General features: G+C 47.1%; 1 protein-coding gene across 6 annotated transcripts in view; it reads left to right on the top strand.

Annotated features, from left to right (window-relative positions):
• Positions 1–26841, top strand: part of FGF13 (fibroblast growth factor 13) — a 354638-nt gene that overhangs the window by 236456 nt on the left and 91341 nt on the right. Inside the window, exon 1 of one of the 6 annotated variants that reach the window (XM_068151802.1) lies at positions 24230–24886. The exons of the other annotated variants lie outside the window; for them this stretch is intronic. Within the exon in view, the coding sequence (XP_068007903.1) occupies positions 24700–24886 (187 nt within the window). The 5' untranslated portion in view covers positions 24230–24699. Of the gene's footprint in view, positions 1–24229; positions 24887–26841 lie in introns of those variants that run through there. 6 annotated transcript variants of the gene reach the window in all.

Below are 26841 nucleotides of genomic sequence, written 5' to 3'. Positions count from 1 at the left end.
CCACTGTAGCATGTCTAGATGTATTTTGAACACCTCCAGGGATGGTGACTCCACCATCTCCCTGAGCAGCCTGTTCCAATGCCCAACCACTGTTTCAAGAAAGCTGTTTTTCCTGATATCCAACCTAAACCTCCCTGGGAGCAATTTGAGACCAATTCTTCTTCTTCGGAACAGTTGGAATTGGTTGGACTTGGCAAGAGGCACCATCATTTGAAAACCATCTGCTCATTCCTGAATGCTGCAGCCACTGTGGCTGGGCTGCCTGCCATCTGTCCAGGACAGGGCTTTGGATACTTTAGACTCATAGAATCAGTCAGGGTTGGAAGGGACCACAAGGATCATCTAGTTCCAACCCCCCTGCCATGGGCAGGGACACCCCACACTAGATCAGGCTGGCCAGAGCCTCATCCAGCCTGGGCTTAAACACCTCCAGGGATGGAGCCTCAACCACCTCCCTGGACAACCCATTCCAGGGCTTCACCACTCTCATGGGGAAGAACTTCCTCCTCACATCCAGTCTGACTCTCCCCACCTCCAGCTTCATTCCATCCCCCCTAGTCCTATCACTCCCTGAGATCCTGAGAAGTCCTTCCCCAGCCTTCTTGTAGGCCCCCTTCAGATACTGGAAGGCCACAATTAGGTCACCTCAGAGCCTTCTCTTCTCCAGACTGAACAGCCCCAACTCCTTCAGTCTGTCCTCATAGGAGAGGTGCTCCAGCCCTCTGCTCATCCTCGTGGCCCTTCTCTGGACACCTTGCAGCACCTCCAGATCCCTCTTGTAATAGGGGCTCCAGAACTGGAGGCAGTACTCCAGGTGGGGTCTCACCAGAGCTGAGTAGAGGGGGAGAATCACCTCCCTTGACCTGTTGGCCACAGTTCTCTTGCTGCCGCCCAGGATCTGATTGGCTTTCTGGGCTGCAAGAGCACACTGAGAGCTCCTGTTGAGCTTCTCCTCCCCCAGCACCCCCAAGTCTCTCTCCTCAGGGCTGCTTTCCAGCCAGTCCCTGCCCAGCCTGTATTTGTGCCTGGGATTGCCTCAACCCAGATGCAGGACCCTGCACTTGGTCTTGTTGAACCTCATGGGCTGCCTGGGGAGGTGGTGGAGTCACCATCACTGGAGGTGTTCAGGAGGAGACTTGATGGGGTGCTTGGTGCCATGGTTTAGTTGTTTAGGTGGGTTGGATTGGTTGATGGGTTGGACGTGATGATCTTGAAGGTCTCTTCCAACCTGGTTTATTCTATGTATTCTCATGAGGTTGGCTTGTGCCCACCTCTCCAGCCTGTCAGGGTCCCTCTGGATGGCCTCCCTTCCCTCCAGCGTGTCTGCTTTACCACACGGCTTGGTGTCATCAGCAAACTTGCTGAGGGTGCACTCAAAGCCACTGTCATGATAACTCTCACGTGGACCAAGATCTTCAGGATTTTCTCAGGTAGGGAGATAGCCACCATCAGAGTCAATTAACCTGGGCTGCTGGAGCCTCAGGTCAGGGGATGGAGATTGAGTCTGCTGATCTCCTCAGCTCTGGCATCTGCCTGCTGTTTCCTTGCAGTTGTTTCAATGTGATCTTCAGGGAAGTTTTTCAAAAGCACTTTAGGGAGTTTGAAATTTGTGTCAGGGAAGTGTAGTGGGTTTCATCCACCCTGTGTTCTCAAGTGGTTTTGCAAAACCAATCACAATAATGTGTGTGACACCCAGCTCTCCTCTCTCAACAGGCAAGCTAGTGAAGGGTTAGTCTTAGTTTTGGTCTGTAACAGAAAATAGAGAATACATTCCTTTTAGCTTTAAGAGCTGGTCTCCAGCACCTAGAGTACCAGACAAGACTAGGATCATGCTCTTGAGAGGGCTTGGATTGAAAGTGTACTGAGTTCTTTTCTATGTTTGGTGAGGAAAAACTGTTCAAGTTAGAAGTTTGCCAGTGTGATGGACATCTGCTTTAAGGCATCAGAAGAGCCTGTCACCCAAGACTTCATGACTACTAAACCATGGCACCAAGTGCCACATCCAGTCCCCTCTTGAATACCTCCAGGGATGGTGACTCCACCACCTCCCTGGGCAGCACATTCCAATGGCTAACAACTCTCTCTGGGAAGAATTTTCTCCTCACTTCGAGCCTAAACGTCCCCTGGCACATCTTGAGACTGTGTCCTCTTGTTCTGGTGCTGGTTACCTGGGAGAAGAGACCAACCCCCTCCTGGCTACAACCACCCTTCAGGTAGTTGTAGACAGCAAGAAGGTCTCCCCTGAGCCTCCTCTTCTCCAGGCTAAACAACCCCAGCTCCCTCAGCCTCTCCTTATAGGGCTTGTGCTCGAGGCTTCTCACTAGCCTCATTGTAGCTTAAAAGGTTTAGACAGGTACCTGTTCTGTCCATCCTGATTGATTCTCATGGCATACCAGCAGGACATTGCAAGCTGTTTGCAGGCAGGTTAACATAGTGGCTCTCACACTTTCCCCTTTTCAATCCTACATCTGACTTTGAGTCCTGCTTTTCCATCTGAGCTTGCTTTGGGCTCAGGAACTTGTCACAAGTGTTATAAATTGTTGTGACCGGTTTCTGACACTTGGAAGTTTTCAACTGTTTAGTTTCATTTGCTGAAGAAAAATCTGAATTTCAATGTTTCCCTTTGTGTTAAAGCAACATTTACATTGAAGAGTACTTTTTTGGTAGTGTTGCATTGTGCGTGTGCTGTAGTCTAGATGTTCTGGTTACCTCGAGCACGCTTTCGGGACAAGAACCGCTCTGACGGTTTGCCACTGGAGGGCTGCTCGTTGCTTTTTACAGCCTTGCAATCAACACTGCACCTCACGTTCCTCTTGCAACACGCAGGATCCTTCCCAAAAAAATGCTGTTCTCTGCTCTCTGGGACTATACCACCAGGTGGCAGATGAAGCTAAGGAAAGAAAGTGCTAGAGCTGGGCTGACTTCACAGAGCTTCGCATTAGTAAGTAGAAACGGAAGCATTCCCAGCATCAGGATGCTTAATAGTTTCACTCTTTAAATGATCTTGTTCCTTGCTGTGGATTGCATGACAGGGTACTGCAATCAGGTCAAAAAGAAAGAGAAAAAGAATGGAATAACAGATTCTCTCATGCAAATATTCAAATATATGACATTTTTTATTAATCTGGAATACACAGAACATAGGATGAATTTGTGTCACTTTATTTTGGGACTCACATTTAAACAGCTGAATGGCTCTGTGCAAAGATCAGAATCACTACTACAAAAATAGTCTGTGTAGACCAGCAGGCTCTAGAACCTCAAATGGGAGTCCTGGTGGACAACATGATGACCATGAGCCAGTAATGTGCTGTTGTGGCCAAGAAGGCAAATGCCATCCTGGAGTGCATCAAGAAGAGTGTGGCAAGGTGGTCGAGGGAGGCTCTCTTCCTGCTCTTGCTCATCTCTGGTGCATCCTCATCTGGAGTAGTGAGTCCAGCTCTGGGCTCCTTGGTTCAAGGAGACTTGATAGGATGCTTGGTTGCATGGTTTAGTTGACTAGGTGGTGTTGGATGATAGGTTGGATACGATGACCTTGAAGGTCTCTTCCAATCTGGTCTATTCTATTCTATTCTATTCTATTCTATTCTATTCTATTCTATTCTATTCTAAAAAGGACAGGGACTTGCTGGAGAGGGTACAGAAAAGAGCTATAAAGATGATTAGGGAACTAGAACATCCTTCTTATGAGGAAAGACTGAAAGAATTGGTCCCTTTTAATCTGGAAAAGAGAAGACTGGGTGGGGATCTCAGAAATGCTAGTCAATATTTAAAGGGTGGGTGTCAAGAAGAGGAGGCCAGTTTCCTTGTGACTGCTGCCCAGTGGTGAGGAGCAAGAGACACAAACTGGAAAACAGGAAGTGCCACCTCAATATGAGGGAAAACTTCTTTGCTGTGAGGGTGCTGGATCCCTGGACCAGGTTGCCCAGAGAGGTGGTGGTTTCCATCCCTGAAAGCATCCAAAACCTACCTGGACATATACTTGTGTGACCTTCTTTAGGTGAACCAGGGGGGGACTCAATGGTCTCCAGAGTCCCTTCCAACACCTACCATTCTGTGGTTCCTGGCTACACAGCAATTCAGAGCTCTCACTTCTCCTTATTCTCCTTCTCCAAGAAGGCAGGAACCTTCTTACAGCCATCATGTGTGTTTCTTTGGGAGGTTTCTGTTGCAGCTACTGTTCAGTGCTGCGTGCTGTTGCTGCAGGACTGCTGAGGCAGCAGTGCTGTACTGGCTCATCTGTATTTTCCATTTGGGATTCTTTGGTCATAGCAGCAGCAGCAGAAGTGAAGCTTGAGCTCTCAGCCTCTTCCTGCTAGACAAATCAGCTGGGGATTTTGTTGTTTGTTTCCAAGGAATAAGGTCATGCCTGACTGTCATGGCTTCTTTCTCTACCAGATCAGTTCAAAACTGCAAGGTAGGATTAAATTAAATAAGAATGCTTACAAGTTTGCAAGATTATGAATCTGATGCCCTGTTTCAGTCATGGAAAAGAGCTGTTCTTCTGCCACAGCAGAGCATTAAATGTGTGCCATTTCACTTGTGGCCACTCTAGTTTCTTTGGATGGACCCTTATTTAAGCCTGCCTTTGTCTAGGTAGACTGGACAAGCTGTGCCAGGGGAAGTTTAGACTCGAGGTGAGGAGAAAGTTCTTCACAGAGAGAGTTGTTAGCCATTGGAATGTGCTGCACAGGGAGGTGGTGGAGTCACCCTCCCTGGAGGTGTTCAAGAGGGGATTGGACATGGCACTTGGTGCCATGGTCTAGTGGTCATGAGGTCTTGGGTGATAGGCTGGCCTTAATGATCTTTGAGGTCTTTTCCAACTTTATTGATTCTATGATTCTATGACAAAGTTTACCTGCTGTGGAGAACATGCACAGAAAGCAAAGCATCATGCTGGTAGTGTAGCCACATTTTCTGGGAGATGAGTGCTTGATACAGTCTTTGTTGTACTATCCCCATACCAACCAGCAAGAAGGTAATGTGGGGCTTCAAATCCTGCTGGGACTTGCCAAGTTATCTGTTCTGGTTACTTGTAAACCAAATAGGTTTGCCACTTTAAACCATGGGTATATTGATCAGATTGTGCCTTAAAGGGACTGAGTTTGACTCACCACTGTCTCTTTTGGAGGGCTAGGTTGTGCTTTCCTCCTTGGATGGATAGGAATGTAAATTTCCTCTCCAAGACCATCTTATCTTCACTTCTGTTAGATGTTTAGTCATCAGTCATTCACTAGTTATAACATGGCAATCTCTAGGGAGTACTTGACAGCAAACGGCAACTTGATATTTATTGGTACCAAAGGCTGGTTTATTACAAATTCTACCTGTAGTCCTTTTGGTGCAAGTCCTACAACACACTATGGAGCTGCAGGGAGGTAACTGGTAGTCTAGCAGAGGTAAGGTCTTAGCTGGAATCTCAGAGGAGCTGTGCTCCTTTAGGCCAAGTGGTTGTAGTCATGTGCTGAGGGCACATAACAGACATAAAATGATTAGAGAAGTTCTTTCCTCTGAGGGTGGTGGACCAGTGGAACAGGTTGCCCAGGGAAGTTGTGGGGTCCCCATCTGTGGAGACATTCAAGGGCAGGACTGATGGGGCTCTGAGCAACCTGATCTAATTGGGGATGTCCCTACTTACTGCAGGGAGTCTGGACCTCTAGAGGTCACTTCCAACTCATTGCATTCTGTGATCCTGTGAAAGCAAAACTGAGGTTTGACTGGGCTGTGTTTTCCTCTAATTAATGAAAACAACAGAACAGTTAATATGCAATGAACATCTAGATAGTAATAAGGATTAGCTGGACACAGGTGATGTTTTCCATGTATAACTCCAATTTTCTCGTAAAACCCTAAGAGCCATGCTGAATCACTTAAACCATTTCTTGAGGTAGCTGAAGAGGACAGAATACTGAAATTTTAATAAGAACTGTGCAAATTTTAGGGAGTTGTCATTACAAATTCATGGAGGCTTTGGGAAAAGGAGTTAAATGTACTGGTGGTTGTGGGAAAAGAACTACATTTAGAAGCAGATTAACCTTGTTTGTAATTGCAAGGCAGTACACAATGCCACTGCTGGCTTTTGACTGCCTGTCAATAATTGACATGGGTGACATAAACCCTATTGACTCAAGGTCAGTTGTTTGAAATCGATAGAACTCAGCAGGCAATTAGAGATGGGCTGAGGAATGTTCTTCCACAGGGCTTTGTGACTCCTGGTGAGAAGGGTGCCCATTTTTGAGTGAAGATATCTCAAAAGCAACCTCAGTGTTTTGCCCCACTGCAGTTTTCATGGTGTGGTGCTGCTTGTTCCTGGCAGCAGTAACTGAGGTTGGTTTTAAGTGTGTTTGGATATCAGCAATACTCTCGGCTTGATTATAAGCAACAGCGGCATAACACACAGTGAATATTCTAGGAGCTGTGCAATTCACAGCATGGTTTGCTTTTGCATACCCATTACTGTGAATCCCAACTACAGAAGCAGTAATGTGTATTGGTAAACACTGGGATATTGTTTGGGGAACTTTGTTTACTGGTAATAAACTGGCATGCTTCACTTTGCAAGTCTCCACTCAGCAAAACATAAATGCTTAAACATGTTAAAATGCTTGAGTGATTTCAGCTGCTAGATCTCTTTTAGCACCTAAAACTCAGGGATGTGGAGGTGCTGGAACGTGTCCAGAGAAGGGCCACAAGGATGATCAGAGGGCTGGAGCACCTCTCCTATGAGGACAGACTGAAGGAGTTGGGGCTGTCCAGTCTGCCGAAGAGAAGGCTCTGAGGTGACCTAATTGTGGCCTTCCAGTATCTGAAGGGGGCTACAGGAATGCTGGAGAAGGACTTCTCAGGATCTCAGGTAGTGACAGGACTAGGGGGAATGGAATGAAGCTGGAAGTGGGGAGATTCAGGCTAGATGTGAGGAGGAGGTTCTTCACCATGAGAGTGGTGAAACCCTGGAATGGGTTGTCCAGGGAGGTGGTCGAGGCCCCGTCCCTGGGGGTGTTTAAGAGCAGGCTGGATGAGGCTCTGTCCAGCCTGATGTAGTGTGGGGTGTCCCTGCCCATGGCAGGGGGGTTGGAACTAGATGATCCTTGTGGTCCCTTCCAACCCTGACTGATACTATGATGCTATGATGTTTACTTGCCTGGGACTTTAAGGGTCTGATCCTTAGCTTGTCTCATGTATTTGCAAGTGCTTTTGGTAAACAGATGAAGAAGTTAGAGCTCCTCAACTGAAGTTTGATGCTTTTCCTACTGAAGCACACATTGGTTTGTGTTCACTGCTGGTCCATTACACTGCAAAATAACCAAGATCTTGCACAAGCGACTTGCAGATGTGTCTTAGAGGGAGTAGTAATTCCTGGTGAAGAGACAGAGCCTTTTTAAATAGCTCTTCTCTACTATGTGCAATCATATGACTTCATAATGAACAAATCACACTCAGACAGTGCTTGACCTCGTAATCTGACTCGGGTTCTAAATTGGCTAAATCTCATTACATAGGATATGAGCATGAGCTTAGCTTGCTGTGCTGACAAAGGATGAGTTAAACAAGGTCTTAGTCAAGTTCAGCAACGGAAAATTCAAATTCAGCCCTTGATTAAGACAAATAAAGAATAATTGTGGTAATTTTTTTGGACTACAGTCTCTGCAGTACTGCACACCTTCAAAACCACATCTTAGTCTTTTCTGTTAGAGGGTAGGAGAGCTCTGCAGAGGGACCTTGACAGGCTGGACAGATGGGCAGAGTCCAACAGCATGAGATTTAACACATCTAAGTGCTGGGTTCTACACATTGGCCACAACAACCCCATGTAGTGCTACAAGCTGGGGTCAGAGTAGCTGGAGAGCAGCCAGGCAGAAAGGAACCTAGGAGTACTGGTTGATAGTAGGCTGAACATGAGCCAGCAGTGTTCCCAGGTGGCTAAGAAGGCCAATGGTATCCTGGCCTGTATCAGGAACAGTGTGGCCAGCAGGAGCAGGGAAGTAATTGTGCCCTGTACTCAGCACTGGTTAGGCCACACCTTGAGTCCTGTGTCCCCAGTTCCGGGCTCCTCAGTTTAGGAAAGATGTTGAGTTGCTGGAACATGTCCAGAGAAGGGCAACAAAGCTGGAGAGGAGTCTGGAGCACAGACCTGTGAGGAGAGGCTGAGGGAGCTGGGGTTGCTTAGCCTGGAGAAGAGGAGGCTTAGGGGAGACCTTCTTGCTCTCTCCAACTCCCTGAAGGGAGGTTGTAGCCAGGAGGGGGAGGGGGTTGGTCTTTTCTCCCAGGCAACCAGCACCAGAACAAGAGGACACAGTCTCAAGCTGTGCCAGGGGAGGTTTAGGCTGGATGTTAGGAAGAAGTTCTTCATAGAAAGAGAGCACCTTGAGTACTGTGTCCAGTTCTGGGCTCCTCAGTTTAAGAAGGACATTGAGACACTTGAGCGTGTCCAGAGAAGGGCAACAAGGCTGGTGAGAGGCCTTGAACACAAGCCCTATGAGGAGAGGCTGAGGGAGCTGGGATTGTTTAGCCTGGAGAAGAGGAGGCTCAGGGGTGACCTTATTGCCCTCTACAACTACCTGAAGGGTGGTTGTAGCCAGGAGGGAGTTGGCCTCTTCTCCCAGGCAACCAGCACCAGAACAAGGGGACACAGTCTCAAGCTGCGCCAGGGGAGGTTCAGACTCGAGGTGAGGAGGAAGTTCTTCACCGAGCGAGTCATTCGGCATTGGAATGGGTTGCCCAGGGAGGTGGTTGAGTCATCGACCCTGGAGGCGTTCAAGGGGAGATTGGACGTGGCACTTGGTGCCATGGTCTAGTCATGGGGTCTGCGGTGTCAGGTTGGACTCGATGATCCTCGAGGTCCTTTCCAACCTAAGTGATACTGTGATACTGTGATTGGCCATTAGAATGGGCTGCCCAGGGAGGTGGTAGAGACAGCATCCCTGGAGGTATTTAGGAAGAGACTGGATGGGGTGCTTGGTGCCATGGTTTAGTTGATTAGGTAGTGTTGATTGATAGGATGGACTCAAAGGTCTATTCCAACCTGATCTATTCTATCCTATCCTATCCTATCCTATCCTATCCTATCCTATCCTATCCTATCCTATCCTATCCTATCCTATCCTATCCTATCCTATCCTATCCTATCCTATCTTTCACTCGTCAAAAGTGCAGTAGAAGTAGCTGTCTTGGTTGACCCCAAATAAAATCTCTTCAATATTTTTCCCTAAATTCAAATGTAAATAAAAAAGGAAAAAGGTTTTCTGAAGCTCCAAAGTAAAGATTAAACATTTCAAAGGGTAACCATTTCACAATTGTTAACAACTGCACTTCTGCTGTGTGCTTGTATTTTTTCACTTGTAACATTTGCAGGGTATCAATAATGTGGCTTTTTTAGGGAAGAAAGGAAGCATGGTACGTATTCTGCCTCATGAATGTGTTTGAGCTATTTGTGCTGCAGAATGCCTTCCAATGAAGGGTATCAGCTAAACCAAGCGCCAGGCTCCAGTGGCTGCCGTAATGTACCGCAGTATCCCGTTACAGGCGTTCTTTGTAATTCTAGGAGGCAGCAAACAAAATTTGACACTCAAAAATAATAAGTTTAAGTAAATCATGTAGGAGAAATGTACATTTATGTCCAAGAAATGGTTAGACATTGCCAGAACAGTACAGCTACATTATGAATCTTTAATGACCTCTGAAAGTCATAATGGTCTGTCACTAATGCCCATTAATGATCTCTCTATACCGCGGCTATGGGCTTGATGTTTCTGGCCAGTACCTTAGAGAATACTTTAAATATGCCTTAAACTTTGTCTGATCTACGCCCTGTGTGGCTGCTCCAAATGTAGACTGCAACTGTCTGGGTAGGAGCAGCTTGCAAAGCAGCATGGCTTTGGGGTTAAGAAAGTCTTATTCAGGTAAGACGTATTTAACCAATATTTTTACAGGGGAAATGAACTAACAAGGTATTTCCTGGCAGCTAATCCTCTGTAGAGATGTTAAACTCTATAGAGAAGTTAAAGCTTAATATTTCTTAATATTAAGAATGGGGTAGCTCTTTGACTTCCTGAATTTTCTTTGGTAACTCTACGAATGTAAGATTTAATAAGGAAGAGGCAAGCATTGATGTTAATTCCTACCGATTGGAACTATGAACGTACTGCTGAATGGGCAAATTCATCTTGCTTGACTACACATTACAAATGTACAGGTTGCTTCTATGGCCTCTTTAAACACCCATACCATGTATTTAGTTAACTTTGTACCCAAGGTTTATTTTCCTTGTCAGGGAGAAAGCTTGCTTTGAGGAAAATAAACCCAGTGTTTCTAGTTAGGTTCTAATTGCCTTCCGTGAGAGCACTGTGCCTAACCTTAAACTGGGGACAATCTTGTTACGCCGTTAACAACTTGAAAACCTTTTCCATACAGAAGCATCATCATCTCTCTATTCTTTTGCAAGTGTTTTAGCTGAAGGATTTTGATGGTGTAATTTGCTTTCCTTTAATAATGGAAAAGCATGTTCTGTGCATTTGGTACGTGAAATGATCAGATTACTGTAAGAACCAACGCCCTGTGGCTAGAAGAGAAAAACAAATCTAAGGGCTCTTGGATAACGCCCCAGTATCAAACAGTAATCAGTGTGTACTCACTTAGATATTAACAGTGGGAGTTAGTTATATTAATTCGCTGGACCATATATTTATTTCTTATTTTTTCCTTTTTTTGTTTCTTTTTTTCTCTTTTTTTAATTTTTTTTTTATTTCCCCCTTTTTTTCTTTTTTCTTTTCTATTTTTTCTTTTTTCTTTTTTTTTTTTATTAGAAATTACTCAGAATGGTTAGCAAACAGCTTTTATGCCATTTCATGCAGTGTCCGCATTCTCTTTTATTCTCTTTGCAATTCATACAGTCAGCCTAAGTGTAGAGAAGTGTGGAATGTGGACTAAGCAGCTTACAACGTTTGGGGGCATGTTAAAAATGCATTATACAAAGCATAGTCACTCAATATGCCGTCTAGATGATTAACTGCTGAATGCCTTGCTCCTTGATGGAAGTGTAGGATTTTCTAACCCAGGTAGTGGGACAGATGAAGCAGGTCTGGAACTATCACCAGATTTTGCTGTAGGTCAGATTTTGGGAAGCCCGTTGCTTGGTCACGATACACAAACAAAAGGCTGGTGGCTGATTATGGACCTCGATGTTTGGTTGTAACCTTGGTGTGAAGGTTCCGCGGAGCAGAAGCGAGGTGGGAGGTTGTGTGGGGCCGGGGCGCGGCTGGCAGCCGGGATCAGCACCGCGGACAGCGACCGCTCCCCGGGGTCCTTTCTCCCTGCGGTGGGTACATCGACTGGGCTGCACCCAGTTCCGGGTACACCTCAAATAGTCTGAAACCGGGATAACACAGTCTGAAATCGGGAAACAGCCTGAAATGGGAAACAAACACAGCCTTAAACGGGAGTCACCGCAGCCTCTCCCCGCCCCACGCTTCCCAGTTTACTCTTAATTACAGCCGGAGGCACCGCGTACATTGGTTGTAATTAACTGTCACCAGTGACCGAAAGAAGACTGGGAAAGAAAGTGAATGACCTTGCTAGGGCGCTAACAAGAACTAACTCTAGGTGTCCCTCTTGGTTTTTGTTTAAGCAGCAATTTTGCACATTTTGGTTTTTACTGGAAGTACTGGAAATTTGTCTGGTTGGTTTGGGATGTGACTGTGAATTAACAGCATGCTTCCTCTGCAGAAGACCCTATAGTTTGCTTAAAGCCTCCCAAAAGAAGTTTACATCACCACTTTTATAAGTAGGCTAAAATTTATGGCAGTAATGGTTTAAAAATATAGTTACTGAGAAAGGCATTTCATGTATCACAGAGCTGGGGGAAAAAAAGAAAGGGCTGGGGGAGGTGGGAGTTTCTGATTCCCTGGTGCTTGTGCATCTCAGCATTGTTGAAACATGTTAGGTTTGATCATATTGGCAAGTCAGGAAGAAGAAAGGCAGGAGAAAAAAAAAAAGATAACAAAAGGTAAAAAAACCCCAACTGTGTATTTAAGTGTCCACATTATAAATGTAGAACCAGTGACAGTCCAGAGGAAACTTGACTCCATTGCTCCCAGCAACTTCTGGGAGCCATGCTCCAGTCATGCGAGAGGGAGCTGCCTGGGAATCCCTGCAGGTCTCAAAGAGTGCTGCAGAGTCTTGTGTGTTCTGTGTACCTACTTGCTTCACCTTAGCTGATGTACATGTGGGTGTCTTTTTGCAATCAGACTCTTTAACTCCTTGTAACTGACCCTACATGGAAGACAAGAAAAGGCATGGAGATATTCCTTCATTAAGGTTACGTGGAATGGGCTGAGTGGAATCGACCGCATGATAACATTAAAACATCAGTCAAGATAACTTCTTACAATCCATCAGGCTCAGTTCTGTGCCTTAGGATCTATTTCTGTCCTTTCTTCCCCAGCAACAGCTCCCAGACCTTGGAATGTTGTGTTGTAGAGGAAGCTAAACTAAGTTTATTTGTTGGTAAACAAGATTAAGTTGACCTCAGCTGAAGCATTAAGGCATGAAGATACCGAGGGGGTTTGTAACCACTGCTCATCAGAAGCATGTTATAGTTTTTAATGAAAAGGAAACAGGAAGGCTGGGGAAGGACTTCTCAGGATCTCAGGTAGTGATAGGACTAGGGGGAATGGAATGAAGCTGGAGGTGGGGAGATTGAGGCTAGATGTGAGGAGGAGGTTCTTCACCATGAGAGTGGTGAAACCCTGGAATGGGTTGTCCAGGGAGGTGGTCGAGGCCCCATCCCTGGAGGTGTTTAAGACCAGGCTGGATGAGGCTCTGGCCAGCCTGATCTAGTGTGGGGTGTCCCTGCCCATGGCAGGGGGGTTGGAACTACATGATCCTTGTGGTCCCTTCCAACCCTGACTGATACTATGATACTGTGATACTATGAGATCCTGGTAGGAAGAGGTGGACAATAAGAACAATAAACAAAGGGATGAGGGTCGAATGGAGAGGGCAGAGATCCTGATGATGTATCAGCATCTGCTAAACTTGGTGTCTCTCTGCTGTGAGTTTGGCTCAGCATGATTTAGCAGTATGACTGGGGAGTTGCAAAGGCCATGCACGTGGACTTGGAATGTAATTAAAATCATGGCATTGTATTTGTATCTACTGGTACAGCTTAATCTACTAGTTGTTGGTGCTGGTGGTTTTAGATAGAAATGTAGCTACAAGCTGGACAGTTATCCAGACTCTGTACAAGCAGATGTGTCCCTGTTGTAGTTCAGCTGGGCTTCAGTGTGGCATAAGAGTGCTCAGCTCAGGCTTCCTATCTGCTTCTCTGCTTTCTGAGCATTGTTTCTGTGCATAACAACAAACCCTTTCTGATGAGATATGAGTCCTCAGAAATGTACCCAGCTGCCTAATGTGAATATTGGGAGCAGCAGCAGCAGATGTTCTGCTATTAGCCTCCTTCTCTGAATTGACTTCTCTGAATTTCTTCTAAGTTGCTTATGCAGAATTTGCATACACTTTTTTTTCCAGTCTCCAGGCCTATTTAAACCCAATACAGCACATGCTGGCTTGTGCTTCTCGTCCGTTTTGCCAGCCAGTGTTGCTTGTGAGTGCTGCTTGCAGAAAGAGTACATCTAGCTCCTGCTAATGAATTCCCTTCTGCTTACTTATGATGTCTTGTATTTTTCACCTCAAAATCCCTGTATGATTTACAGATGTCACCTTTGCTCTGCTCTTGCCAGCAGCAGCTCCTGCTAAGCCTGGAGTTGCCATGAGGCCAATTGCTGGAAGGTATGTGAGTGGGGGAAGTGTGCTGTGCCACTGCTTGGGCTGGGTTGATATTCACATGTATTCCTGAGCACTGCCAGAAGCAAGACACTGAGTTACATGGGCCTTCATTAAGTGATTATTTAGTTTTGATGCTGATAAATATTATTTATTCTAAATATACTTGAGGTAGATTATGGTCTGAATCACTCAGCAATCGCAGTTCAGCAAGGCAGAGGTAGTGTTTTCTATCATGCAGCTGTGAAAATAATGGTGATTTATTTGGATGGGATTGACTTGCCATCTGAAGGTGCCTTTGTCTCTTTCTTGGTTGTACAGCCCAGATATTCGGTCAGATGGTCTTAGATAAACCTGACTTTTACATAACTGAACTTAGGGCAGGTGTCTGCCATGTCGCAATTGACACCATGATCATAGAATCAACAAGGTTGGAAAAGACCTCAGAGATCATCAAGTCCAACCTATCACCCAACACCTCATGACTACTAAACCATGGCTTCAAGTGCCACATCCAAGCCTTTTTTGAACACCTTCAGGGACGGGGACTCCACCACCTCCCTGGGCAGCACATTCCAGTGTCTCATTACTCTCTGGGAAGAACTTTCTCCTCACCTTGAGCCTAAACCTCCCCCTGCACAGCTTGAGACTGTGTCCTCTTGTTCTGGTGCTGGTTGCCTGGGAGAAGAAACCAACCCCCATTTGTCTACAACCTCCTTTCAGGTAGAAACAAGGTACATGGTGACCTGAGACAGAATGCAGAAATCTGGGCTCATGGCCCTTTTCCTAACCCTCAGGGATATACCTTCCTCTGGTTACTGAAACTGAGACCAGCATTTTTGCTCAGGTAAACTTCTTCTAGTTTCACAACAGCAAGTGGATCAAGGGCTCACTTGCATCTTTACAGAAGTATAGACCTAGTGTGGGGTCTAACTCCAACTCCTGGAGAGCCCTGCTTCCATCCAAGACATGACACTTTTTGTTCAAAGGCCTTTTCATTCGTGTCCAACTCTCTTCACATTCTCATCTGTCTGTGTGAACTTGTTGCCATGGTCTTGGCAGTCAGGTGGAAGTCACAGAAAATCATTGCCAGGCTCTTCTTATTCCAATAATTTGGTTTGATTATGAGAAAACAGATGTGTCTTACATCATTAACAAAGCCACAGGAAGCAGCAGGCTTGGCATCCAGCACACAACTGCATTGAATTGGGCTCTCTAGTTATGTGAACTCAAGCTGTGGGGCAGAAGTTAACTTTGGAGCAAAGAAAGGACCATAACTGGAAAAGGCTGGTAGAAATGTTTGGGTGCAGGTGGGAGGGGGAGAACTTGCAGAGGCTTCAACTCACTGGAAACCAAATCACTCTGGTTTTTATCAAGTTCTTGTCAAAGGATGAACCATCAGATCTATGAAAACAGAATCATAGAATTATTAGGTTTAGAAAAGGCCTGCAAGGTCATCAAGTCCAGCTTTCTGCCCAACACCTCTATGAGCACTAGCCCATGTCCCAAAGTGCCACATCTAATCCTTTTTTTTAACACCTCCAGGGATGGTGACTCCACCACTTCCCTGGGCAACCTGTTCTGACATCTGGCCACTCTTCCAGGAAATAAATTCTTTCTAATATCCAACCAAACCTCCTCTGGTGCAGATTGAGGCCATTATGTCTTGTTCTGTTGTTAGTTCTGGGAGAAAAAGCCAACACTCACCTCACTCCAACCTCCTTTCAGGTAGCCATAGAGAGCAATAAGATCTCTTCTCAGCCTCCTCTCCTTCAGGCTAAACAACCAGGTGGAAAAAGATCCATTTGAGTAATAAGGCAAATCTCTGGGCAACTTGCTTCAGGTCTGTGAAGGACTATTTCCAGTGTTTTGTCATGTGTAAAGTGGCCTTATGTTAAATTTGACAGTGGCATATAGCCCACTTCTTGTGTGTCCCATGCTGAGATGTAAATATTTCAGGGATGATATGCTGTCATTTACACTGATGTTTCCAAGAGTCATCATGCTGAGAGGTGAATGAGCAGATACTTCTGTGCATGCTGATGTGGGAGGATTTTGTGCTTTGGCTTTGTGGTGGGCACAGAGAAGTTGGTTGGTCACAGCTGCAAGTTCCTGGCTCAGTTTGCCCCCCACCCCCCCCCCCCCCCCCCGCCCCGCCCCAAGACACCAGAATAACGTGTTCCCAATTTGGGAGCCTGCAAAGCTGTGGGAGCTGATCTCTGCTGTTTGTTCTGTGACCTTTCCCAGCTGATTGGCACTGATCTTTTATGCACCGGATAGACGATCTTTTGTGGTTGACATTTTGGGATGACTGAATATGGATTAACCTAGGCAAAAATATTTCCATCTTCCTACCTTCAGAAAATACCCTCCTTTCCCAAAACTGCCTGCGCCACCACGACAGATCACATCCCGTTTTGACTGAGTGCTATAAAGGGAAATGGAATTCACGGCTGGGAAGGGGCACAACTGGGATCTCTCTCATTAGTATTTTCTCTGAGAGGCTAAGAAGAAAGTGATGTTCTTGATGTGAGATCTCATGGCTATCCTGAGCACTTAGTAGGTCATGTCAATCGTGAAGAAAAGGCCCAAATTCTCCCCGGAGCCAGCGAGGATCCCTTCCAACCCAATGCAGTCTGTGAATCTGTCAGCCTTGTCCTAGCAAACTTACGTAGATCTGATAAGAGAACAGGATGAGGATGTGAGAACCTTTTGTAATGCATCAGGCACATAATTATTTTTTAAATATCTTAGTGAGATGACTCACATGTGGAAGGCAGGGACATGTTTCTCTGATTTGCTGGATGAGGGCCAGTTTCAGCACATCCAGTCCTGTGCACCAGTTGTTGTACTGAGGTCTCTTCTGGTTTTGAAGATTCATGATGCTGTACTCTTGAGAAGATAAAAAATCATCTAGACAACTAATCCCTTGAACAATGAGTATCCAACAGAGAGCCACGAGGATGATTAGGGGACTTGAGTACCTCCCATGTGAAGAGAGACTGAGAGCCCTGGGGCTGTTGAGTCTTGAGAAGACTGAGAGGGGATCTCATCAGTGTCTATAAATATCTGAGGGGTGGGTGTCAAGTGGATGGGGTTAATCGCTTTTTGGTGGTACACAATAATAAGACAAGGAACAACGGGTACAAGCTTGTACACAGAAGATTTCACTTCAACATGAAGAGAAACTTTTTTACAGTGAGGGCAACAGAGTACTGGAACAGGCTGCCCAGAGAGGTTGTGGAGTCTTTTTCTCTGGATGAATTCAAAACTTATCTGGATGCATTCCTGTGCAGACTACGCTAGGTGATCCTGCTTCGGCAGGGGGGTTGGACTCAATGATCTCTGGAGGTCCCTTCCAACCTCTAATGTACTGTGATACTGTGGAAGTAGGTTGAGGTGACATGTCTACACTGGTGTCACAGGAACTTAGTTTGATTTTTGTCTTTTTCCTGTGGCTGAGCAGGGCTGCATGGTGCATTTTTGCAGAGGTCCATGGCACATACATGTACAGGAACAACCATCTTCTCTATTTACAAGTGCCCTTATGCTCTCGATGTAAATATACTGTTCCACAGCAATACACAGAATCACAGAATGGTGGGGGTTGGAAGGGACCTCTAGGGATCATCTAGTTCACCCCTGCTGCCAGAGCAGGTTCTCCTGGAGCAGTGTCCAGGACAGTGCACAGGGCAGTGTCCAGGAGGGTTTTGAATTACTCCAGAGATGGAAACTCCACCACCTCTCTGGGCTGCCTGCTCCAGTGCTGTGCCACCCTCAACATAAAGAAGTTCCTCCTCATGTTCAGGCAGAATATCCTATGCTCAAGTTTGTGCCTGTTACCTCTTGTCCTGTCACTGGCCTCATCCTCCTGACACCCACCCTTTAAGAATTTATAAGCATTGATAAGATTCTCCCTCAGTCTGCTCTTCTCTGTGCTAAAAAGCCCCAGGTCCCTCAAGCCTTTCTTCATAAGATGTGGCTAATATAAAGGTCTACAGCTTATTATTATATCCTGATATTTAATATTAAAGTTAATTTCAAGGTGGCCCAGCCTATTGACTAAAATATCCTCAAGTTAGAGCTCTTGGTCTGGACCTTCCTGAAGGCCCAGCTCTTCCACCTTGCACTCAGATATAAAGCTTTAGCTGACTCTTAATTTAGCTCCTATCTAGGGGAAGGCTGAGGCTTTCAGGGGTAGTGAACTGGAGAGCAAGGCGTGCTCATGCCCCGAGCAGCAAGCACCCAGCCGCGCGCCGCTCTGCAGCACCCGTGTCCAGCCGCGGAGCTGGCTGCAGAGGAAAGGCTGAGTCATTTCCATGGGATGTTTCACGGAGGAGCTAAGTGATGCGGGGCTTGGGTCTGAACAGCTCTGCTTCCTGGTGAATAGTAATTCTGTTTACTTAGGAGAGGAGGGAAAAAAATAAAACAAAACTCACTGGGGGCCTCAGTGCTGCTGTGTCATACCCGGCTGGATGAGGACTTGTTTATCTCAACCTGCAGAGGGAGGGAAGCGCTTCTGGTGGCACTTTTCAGACAACGATGATCTACTTTTGGGGAGTGTAGGCAGTGAAAATAGTCCATATCATTTGAATCCTGAAGCTTTTTTTTTTTTCTCTCTCTCTTTTTTTCCCTCCTGCTTGTTCTGCATGTTACCCCAGCAAGGCGGGGGAAAAAAGCCTGGGGAGGGACTCCTGCCATCCCACACTTGGCCAGATTTGATTCTGTTACACCAAATCAGTTTCAGGCTCATATAAGTAGAGGGATGGTTTAGGGTTTGTGTTGGGCTGAGTGAGGTGTGGAGCTGGCTGGTGATTTTTCCTCTGGTCTTGATTTTCATGCAACATTTGTTTTGCTCAGCATCTACCTGTTTATTAGGACCTACTATAAATCTTTTGGTGCTTGTTTATAGGGGAACAGGAGAAAACTGGCCATGCTGTTTAATCTGAGGATGGGATATATTGACTCAGGGTGCTGGTAATAAGTTCCTGCTTTATGGCAACATGTCATGAGAATTGTTAATGCTTCTACAAGGCACAGAGGAGGTTGGGCCCCTCAGCAAGTCACACATTCGGCTCATGTGCCAATCACTTGAACAGGCAGCTGGAAAGTGCCATCTCTTCTCCACCCGTTCCCTCCTCTGACACCAGTGCTGCACTGATACGTCGCTCTGTGCTCCATCACATCTGTTGACATTCAAGTGCTGAAATAACACAGGCAACCAGCAGTGGGGGAGAGGTGCTACTCTGCACATGGGCCACCACAGCTTGGCAGAACATGCAGCTTGCTTCATGGCAGTGAGGGCTGGAGCTGGCATCTGGTTGTGTCTCTGCTCTCAGGTTTTGTGCAGTGTTTTGGGTTTTTTGCTCAGCAACTACCTAGAATCATAGAATTGATTTGCTTGGAAGAGACCTCTGAGATCATCAAGTCCAACCACAAACCTGAGACAACTATGGCCCTAAAACCATGTCCAGAAGTGCCATGTCCACACATTTATTGAACACCTCCAGGGATGATGACTCTACAACCTCCCTGAGCAACCTAACCCAATGCCTGGCACTTTTATACAGGACCTACTAGAAATCTTGTGCGATCAGTGTAGGAAACAGCAGTGGTCAGTGACCTGCCACAGTGCAAGCAGTTCAAGGGGAGCAAAACCCACAAGTTTGCACTTTCCTCTAGTTTGGTGAAGGAGCCACCACTGCCTGCAGTTTGGGACAGGGATGGGGGGTTATGCCTTTTCTTGTGGGAGACAGGCAGTGAGGGCAGCACACTCTGAGTTGGATGAAAACCATGTCATGTGTTAGTCCTGCTTTGGGGAAATGTGGTGCCCAATAGCAAGCTTTACTTTTAGCCATAACAGGCAACTTCTGGAGGTTCAAGTAGGTTTCAGTGATCAGAATAATGGAAATAATCATAGAATCATAAAAGACCTCTAAGTTCATCAAGTCCAGCAGTCAACCCAACACCACCATGCCTCCTAAACCATTCATGTGTTGGTGCTGGTTGATGGTAGGCTGAACATGAGCCTGCAGTGTGCCCAGGTGGCCAGGAGGGCCAATGGCATCCTGGCCTGCATCAAGAACAATGTGGTCAGCCGGAGCAGGGAGGTCATTCTGCCCCTGTACACTGCACTGGTTAGGCCACACCTCGAGTACTGTGTCCAGTTCTGGGCCCCTCAGTTTAGGAAGGAGGTTGACTTGCTGGAGCGTGTCCAGAGAAGGGCAACAAAGTTGGTGAGGGGCTTGGAACACAAGCCCTATGAGGAGAGACTGAGGGAGCTGGGGCTGCTTAGCCTGGAGAAGAGGAGACTCAGGGGTGACCTTATTGCTGTCTACAACTACCTGAAGGGAGATTGTAGACGGGCAAAGGTTGGTCTCTTCTCCCAGGCAGCCAGTACCAGAACAAGAGGACACAGTCTCAGGCTGCACCAGGGGGGATTCAGGCTGGAGGTCAGGAGGAAGTTTTACACAGAGAGAGTGATTGCCCATTGGAATGTGCTGCCCAGGGAGGTGGTGGAATCGCCATCACTGGAGATGTTCAGGAGGAGACTTGACAGGATGCTTGGTTACATGGGTTAGTTGATTAGGTGGTGTTGGATGATAGGTTGGACATGATGATCTTGAAGGTCTCTTCCAACCTGGTTTATTCTATTCTATTCCATCAGCATAAACTTAAGAGATGACTGGATGGATGAATTCGAACTGAAAAGCAGGTTATGTCTTTGTCTACTTCAAAAGAATGGAATCACTGCTGGGTCAGATCCCAGCTTTGGGTGTATCCTGGTGCTGTCTCTGACAGTAACTCTCTGTCTCACGCTGATTTTGTAAGAGATGCTTAATTATTGATTGAAAAGAGGCTGGCATTTTACTGTTTAGCTCTAAGTATACCCCTTACAATAATCACACACAGAGAAGGAGGACATCTGTTCAAGGAGTGTCTGGTTGTCTTCTACAGAATCACAGAATCACCAAGGTTGGAAGAGACCTCAAAGATCATCAAGTCAAACCTGTCACCACATACCTCATGACTAAACCATGGCACCAAGTGCCACGTCCAATCCCCTCTTGAACGCCTCCAGGGATGGGGACTCCACCACCTCCCTGGGCAGCACATTCCAGTGGCTAACTATATTCAAGAAGTTGCTTGGAGTGTTATTTGGGTTTTTTTTTACCTTTTTGGCATGGTGGGGAGTGAACAGCTCTCGCTGCTCAAAGTAAACAAAGCTGCTCCTTGTGATTGTCATGTTCGTAATGCTGAAGCAGTCCAAAGACTGGTCCTGCACCGAAGACGTTTTCCCAACAAGATCTTCATTCTTGTGTGCCATTTATAGTAAATGAAGACATGTTTGTAGGAGTACTGAAAGACGAAGAGGCTGATCATGCAAAAAAAACCCAAAACCTGGAGGACTGGGGTGGGTTTTTTTTTTTTTTGAAACTTAAATCTAATTATGCATATGTGCTATTTTTATTCCTCCCTTTAGTTATCTGTCAAGGAATATTTGTGCAAATGAATTTTCATTATGGATTTGAAGCATGCAGGCTGGGATGCTGGCAGAAAGATATCCTAAATGCTTCTTTTATATACTGCTTCCCCCCAGGATTTTCAAGCTGGGGTGATTCCTGAGTTCCAGGCAGTCGTTGCGAAAATGAAATGCCATCTGACCTGCAGGACAGATAACAATGAGGCAGCTTCACTTTGATCCGAAGATCAAACGCTGCTTTCCAAACTGGGAATGCTCATAAAGTAATGGGTGAGTCCCAGGCAAAGCAATTTCCACTCCTAACTGTATTGGAAGTGGAAAGATGGCAAAATTCATAGTACGATACCGGTGAGATGAGTAGGATGAGTTATTACTAATAATATCCAGCTGGCTGTCTCTTGGGTTGCTTTTCACATGTCTTATGTGGACTGGCAGATGAGGGGAGTGGTGGAACTTGTGAATTAGTTATTTTTACCCAACTGCTTTACCCAAATTAAAAAGAATAATAGTATTTATTTAAAATGGGTATGTGGATAGCATAAACAAAGGTGAATGTGTGTGTGAGCTGTATGTGTAGGTGTGAGGAAGGAGTTCTTCACTACGAGAGTGGTGATGCCCTGGAATGGCTTGTCCAGGGAGGTGGTTGAGGGCCCATCCCTGGAGGTGTTTAAGACCAGGTTGGATGAGGCTCTGGCCAGCCTGATCTAGTGTGGGGTGTCCCTGCCCATGTCAGGGCGGTTGGAACTGGATGATCCTTGTGGTCCCTTCCAACCCTGACTGATTCTATGACTCTATGATTCTACTTCTTGCAGATAAGAAGTATTGTGGATGGGCTGCCAAACCCAGTATGCCATGTCAGCTGTTTGAGGTGCCAGGCTGTGATGGCACACGTTGTATTTGCACTCAGACATCGTCTGGACATTACTCTCTGGACATTAATGATATTAAGATCTGGCCAAGCAATGTGTTTTATTGTGACAGGAATTCCTAGTTGAGGGAGACAGATTTGGACCCATCGTGAGCTGTTTCTTGTTCAGAGGAGTGCAGTGTTTGCAGAGATAAAGTGGACTGCTTTTGGATTAAGGTGTTTGAAGGGAAGATAGTGGGTGGCATGGTTTCTGCTTGCACTTGCCTGGGACCGCATCATGCAACCCAAGGGAAGGAGAAGAGGACCTCATGGCTTTGCTGAGGACATTTGCAGGAGAGGAAGAAGGGGCAGGTAGCCTGAGAAATCTGGATGAGTCTGAAAGCACATCAGAAATCTGTCACACCAACCCACCTGTATCCATTCTGCCTCAGTAGCCTCAGGGGAGCCCTGGGACTGGCCTGTGACATGCAGGATGCTGCTCCCAGGCTTGGATGATTGAAACTTGTTGCCATCATGGTCCCCACTAAGCTCAGCCCTGTGCCTCCCCCTCTCTTGCTCACAGGACATCCCTCCTTACCTCAGTGCCTGCCAGGTGACTGCCAGTCCCCTCTGTCTCAGGGATAAATTATTTCAATAGCTGTTTGCCTTCAGGGCTGCAAACCTCTGTTTTGTTCCTAGCTTGAATCCGAGCCTATATCAGATTCCAACTGCTAAAAGTGTGCTGAAGAGCAATAGGTTAGGGGGTGCTTGCAAAGAGACACCCAGGACCTCCTACTTCCTATGTCCTGGGTCATGCTCCACTGTAGTTCCATGTGGTTCCATGTCCACTGTACAGGGCACTGACCACAGTGCTCTGACAACAGATTCTGCTCCCAGCATCTCCCTGATTTGGTACCACCACATAGCCTGGGGTGAATAAACCCAGCTAGCATCAGAGCTTGGCCTCCAGGGACACAGGGGCTCTGCTAGGGGAACAAAGGAAAGAGGGAGAACATGGAAATTACAAGGAAATTGATCTCCCTCAGGATTTTCTTGTCTCTGCTAGAAAACTGGAGCTGATAGCGTGTGGAGGAGGGAAAGAAAGGCAAGAGAGGCAAAAAGCCTCCAGTAAGTCAGTGTGGCAGGGAGGGGACCGTTCTGGGTGGGTGAGGGGAAGGCAGGGGAGCTCTCCTGCCTGGCTGGAGCTCCCCTGCCTGGCCCCCTCCCCAACTCACCTCCCCGTTTCTGGCCAGGTGTCCTCACCCGCTGCCGAGAACCTAGTGCCAGCTATTTGCTCATCGCAGTCACGTTTGTTTGGGTGTCTGCGGCTCCCCAGGAGGCGGCTCTGGCAGAAGCAGGTACCCACAGCCCGGGGGGGCCGCCAAGGGTGGGCTGCCTACCCTGAACCCCTGCCTGCTCTCTTGCCTGCACCTCCAGCTCTTCCTGCCTCCTCGCTGCCGGCACCCCAGGGACCCTTCTGCAAGTGGCCACACAAAGAGCCACCAGGCAGATCTCCCGCTCGCTGTCTTGTCTGGGAGAGGAGGAGGAGGAGAAAGAGGAGGAGGAGGAGGAGGGTGGTGATATGGGGCTTGCTGCGTTGCCTCATTTCTGTGCCCAGCGCAGAGCTGGTGGGGTGTGCGCGGGTGCGCGCATCGCTGCCTAAAGACCGCGGCTGCTGCTGCCGCTGCTCCTGCTCCTTATCCTGCTCCTTATCCTGCTGTTTCTGATCCTGCTGCTGCTGCTTCTACTGCTGCAGTCCCGGCGCTGAGCTGCCGGCGGGCGGGTGCCAGGGGAACCCTGGCTGTTTCCTGCCTGGTGACAAGGGCAACGCTGCAAGAGCCGAACGGGTCCCTGGAGAGGAGGCTGCGCTGACAGCGGCACCTGTGAGGAGAGGAGGGGAAGCGGCTGCCCGAGGCATTCAGCAGCAGCAGGCAGCCCAGGCTCCAGGCATCAGCACCTCTGCGCAAGTGTCTTCACCACCCCTTGCTTCGGATCTTTTCTTAAGGAAGAAGAGGAAAAGGGATACAGAAAACCCCTGCAAGTGGGCAGCCCCTGCTGGAGTCTAACAGGTGTTTGCTGGGATTTGAATGGGGAGGGGACGGGTGGGAAGAAAAGTTAACTGGAGAAATTGGGGCTAGGAGAGATGCAATGATCTTGCACCAAGTGGATGTGCCATGTCTGCGTGTGAATAGCGCGCCTGGAGAAGCTCAGAGGGATGTCTGGCAAGTGATCTGCCTGATCTCCGTAGAAACGCTCACCTCTGCCTGCAAACTTTGCCCTGACAGAAGTTGGGAGAAATAAAAAGGCATCAGAAAAGTCAAAGGGGAAGATCTCATCTGACAACAACAAAAAAAGCCCACCAAACACTTGAGCTAAACTCTTGCATCCTGCCCCAGGGCTCTGGTGCAAGCATCCCACCGGTCATCTCCTGGGCTCCCAAGCCAGTTGGCGGTGGGTGGCAGTGGCCACAGTGCCCGGCGGCGTCCCCAGCATTGGGGACGGGCCGAGCAGCATGCTGGCTGCGGTGCCCGCGGCCGGCAACCAAACCCCGCGTGCCTGACCCGCCGGTGGTGCCGGGGCGGTGGCGGCCATGGCTGCAGCCATCGCCAGCTCCCTGATCCGCCAGAAGAGACAAGCCAGGGAGCGGGAGAAGTCCAATGCCTGTAAGTGTGTCAACAGCCCCAGCAAGAGCAAGGGAAGCTGCGACAAGAACAAGTTGAATGTGTTTTCCAGGGTCAAACTCTTTGGCTCCAAGAAAAGGCGAAGGCGGCGACCAGGTTGGCAAGGCTTATGTCTTTGGGGGGTTTGGTTTGGTTAATTTTCATAAAAGCTGAGGTGTGCTTTAGGCCATGGGGAAAGGGGGACCGGTGCCTCAGGGCTGGTAAAACCAGTGTGCTTGTATTGCCACTCCTGGCTTGTATGATCTGATAGCCATGGGTACCCCATGGTGGTTTCCCTTTTGTATTCATCTGATTTATTTGGTTAAGACACACCAAGACTGATTGCCTCACTTGCACACCCATGTGCATCCACATACCAATGCTTCAGTAGTCTGTCTCTCTGTTACACCTACACATACACAAACACACGTGTTTTATTTGTAAGGGAGATCTCAGCAGGGGAAGTCCCCACACATACCCCTCCTTTGGTTGTGTGTTAAATGGCTTACTGGTATAGAAGGGATCCCTTTTTGTCTTTCTGCTTCACAGAGTGGATGTGCCATGCTTTATTTGCTGATTGCAGATGAGACTTTTTGTTTTAGCTGGCATCTTCCAGAGTTTTGCTTGGGTGCCCGGTTCCTTTCTAGGAATCCCATCCATGCAGCTGCCCTGCAAACGCGACGCTCTCTGTCAGAGGTGCGAAAGATCAGGCATGGAGACTGAGTCCCTGATCTCAGTGGGGTTTTTAGTACATGGGAGGAGCAAAACCCCCTGCTAACATTGCTACTGCTTTGCTGTGCTGAAACATTGATGCTGTTAGCCACTTAACCTATCTGCCTTTCTCAGCAGCCGCCGAAGAGGTGCCTCACTTGCAGTTTGCAAATGGTTTTGGGATGTGTTATGGCTAAAAAGCCAAAGTGAGGCTTGTATTAATTACTTATCAGAAAAGTTGGTAGACAAGAATTGGACATAGGACCTAATACACTTAGGCAAAACTAGTGTGAGCTCTTGCCTTCAGCTTCTACTAAATGCAGCAGAGCTCCCTAACATCTGTGATTACATACAGAAGGAGTCTTATCCAGACCTTGGCTGTGGGAAATGACACATCATATCTTCACAGTATGTTTATCTCTGAATTAAGTTGTTGTGGAGCGAGCTGCAGAGATGCATCACCTCCTGACAAGCATAATTGTGTGAAGTGACTACAATGCAGATGTCATTGGGATTCAGTGGAAGTAGTCCTTTTTGGGTTTGTGCAATTACTCTTGGTGCATTACCTAGTAGGTATCTGAACCAAGAGACTTGATGGCAGATCCTGTTGCTGTGTACTTTTTGGTTTAGAATGATTTGAAACTCTGTGAGATGTCTCACTTCCTAACTGTGAATCTGAGGATGGTTATGGGGGAAAAAAAATATGTATCTATCCAAAGTCTGCGTTGTTTTGATCTTTCTTCCTCTAGCTGATGAGGTAATTACCTCAACCCTTATGGTAATATTTATTTTGCAGTTCCACACATTGCTGGATTTCAAGGTTCCCCTCTCCATTTTCCATATGTTCATTGAGTAGTTTATCACTCGGGATGCTCTGTACTCTCCAAAGCAGTGAGGAACGGGGGTTTGTTTATTAGAGCTGCAGCAGTTCCTGTGCTAAACGTTTGCTGCTATATATTTAGGCTTTCAACTGTCACTATGGCTCTTATTAGCGCTATCGTAGTAGTCCTCTTTTTCCTCTCCATTTAAGAACTCACACCTTTTTAAAAGGCAGAATATGCTCTTTGCCAGCTCATTTCTAATCTTAAACGAGATAGGGCTGAGCTCCTGAGGCCAAGCAGCACGCTGTCGGAATTTGTATTCACTGGGAGTAGATTTCACTGTGCTACCTCCATGCGATCGGAAGTGGCATTTAATCATTGTGGCAATTGATTTCATAGACATAAATCTGATCTCAGCCTAAATTAAAAGTGTTGCAAAGCCGGTTGCCCTGCTTTTGTTCTGAGTCTTTCCCCCATAGCTCAGCCTTGGAGAAGAAGCCCAGAGCTGTGTTTCTAGCATCCTGCTCGCTTGGAACGGCA

This window comes from Melanerpes formicivorus, unplaced genomic scaffold, assembly GCF_026170545.1.
Source record: "Melanerpes formicivorus ecotype bairdi unplaced genomic scaffold, bMelFor1.0.p_v2 SCAF_22, whole genome shotgun sequence".
Taxonomy (NCBI): Eukaryota; Metazoa; Chordata; class Aves; order Piciformes; family Picidae; genus Melanerpes; species Melanerpes formicivorus.
The sequence above is the reverse complement of the archived record's forward strand: the minus strand, read 5'-3'. Positions and strand labels throughout refer to the sequence as shown.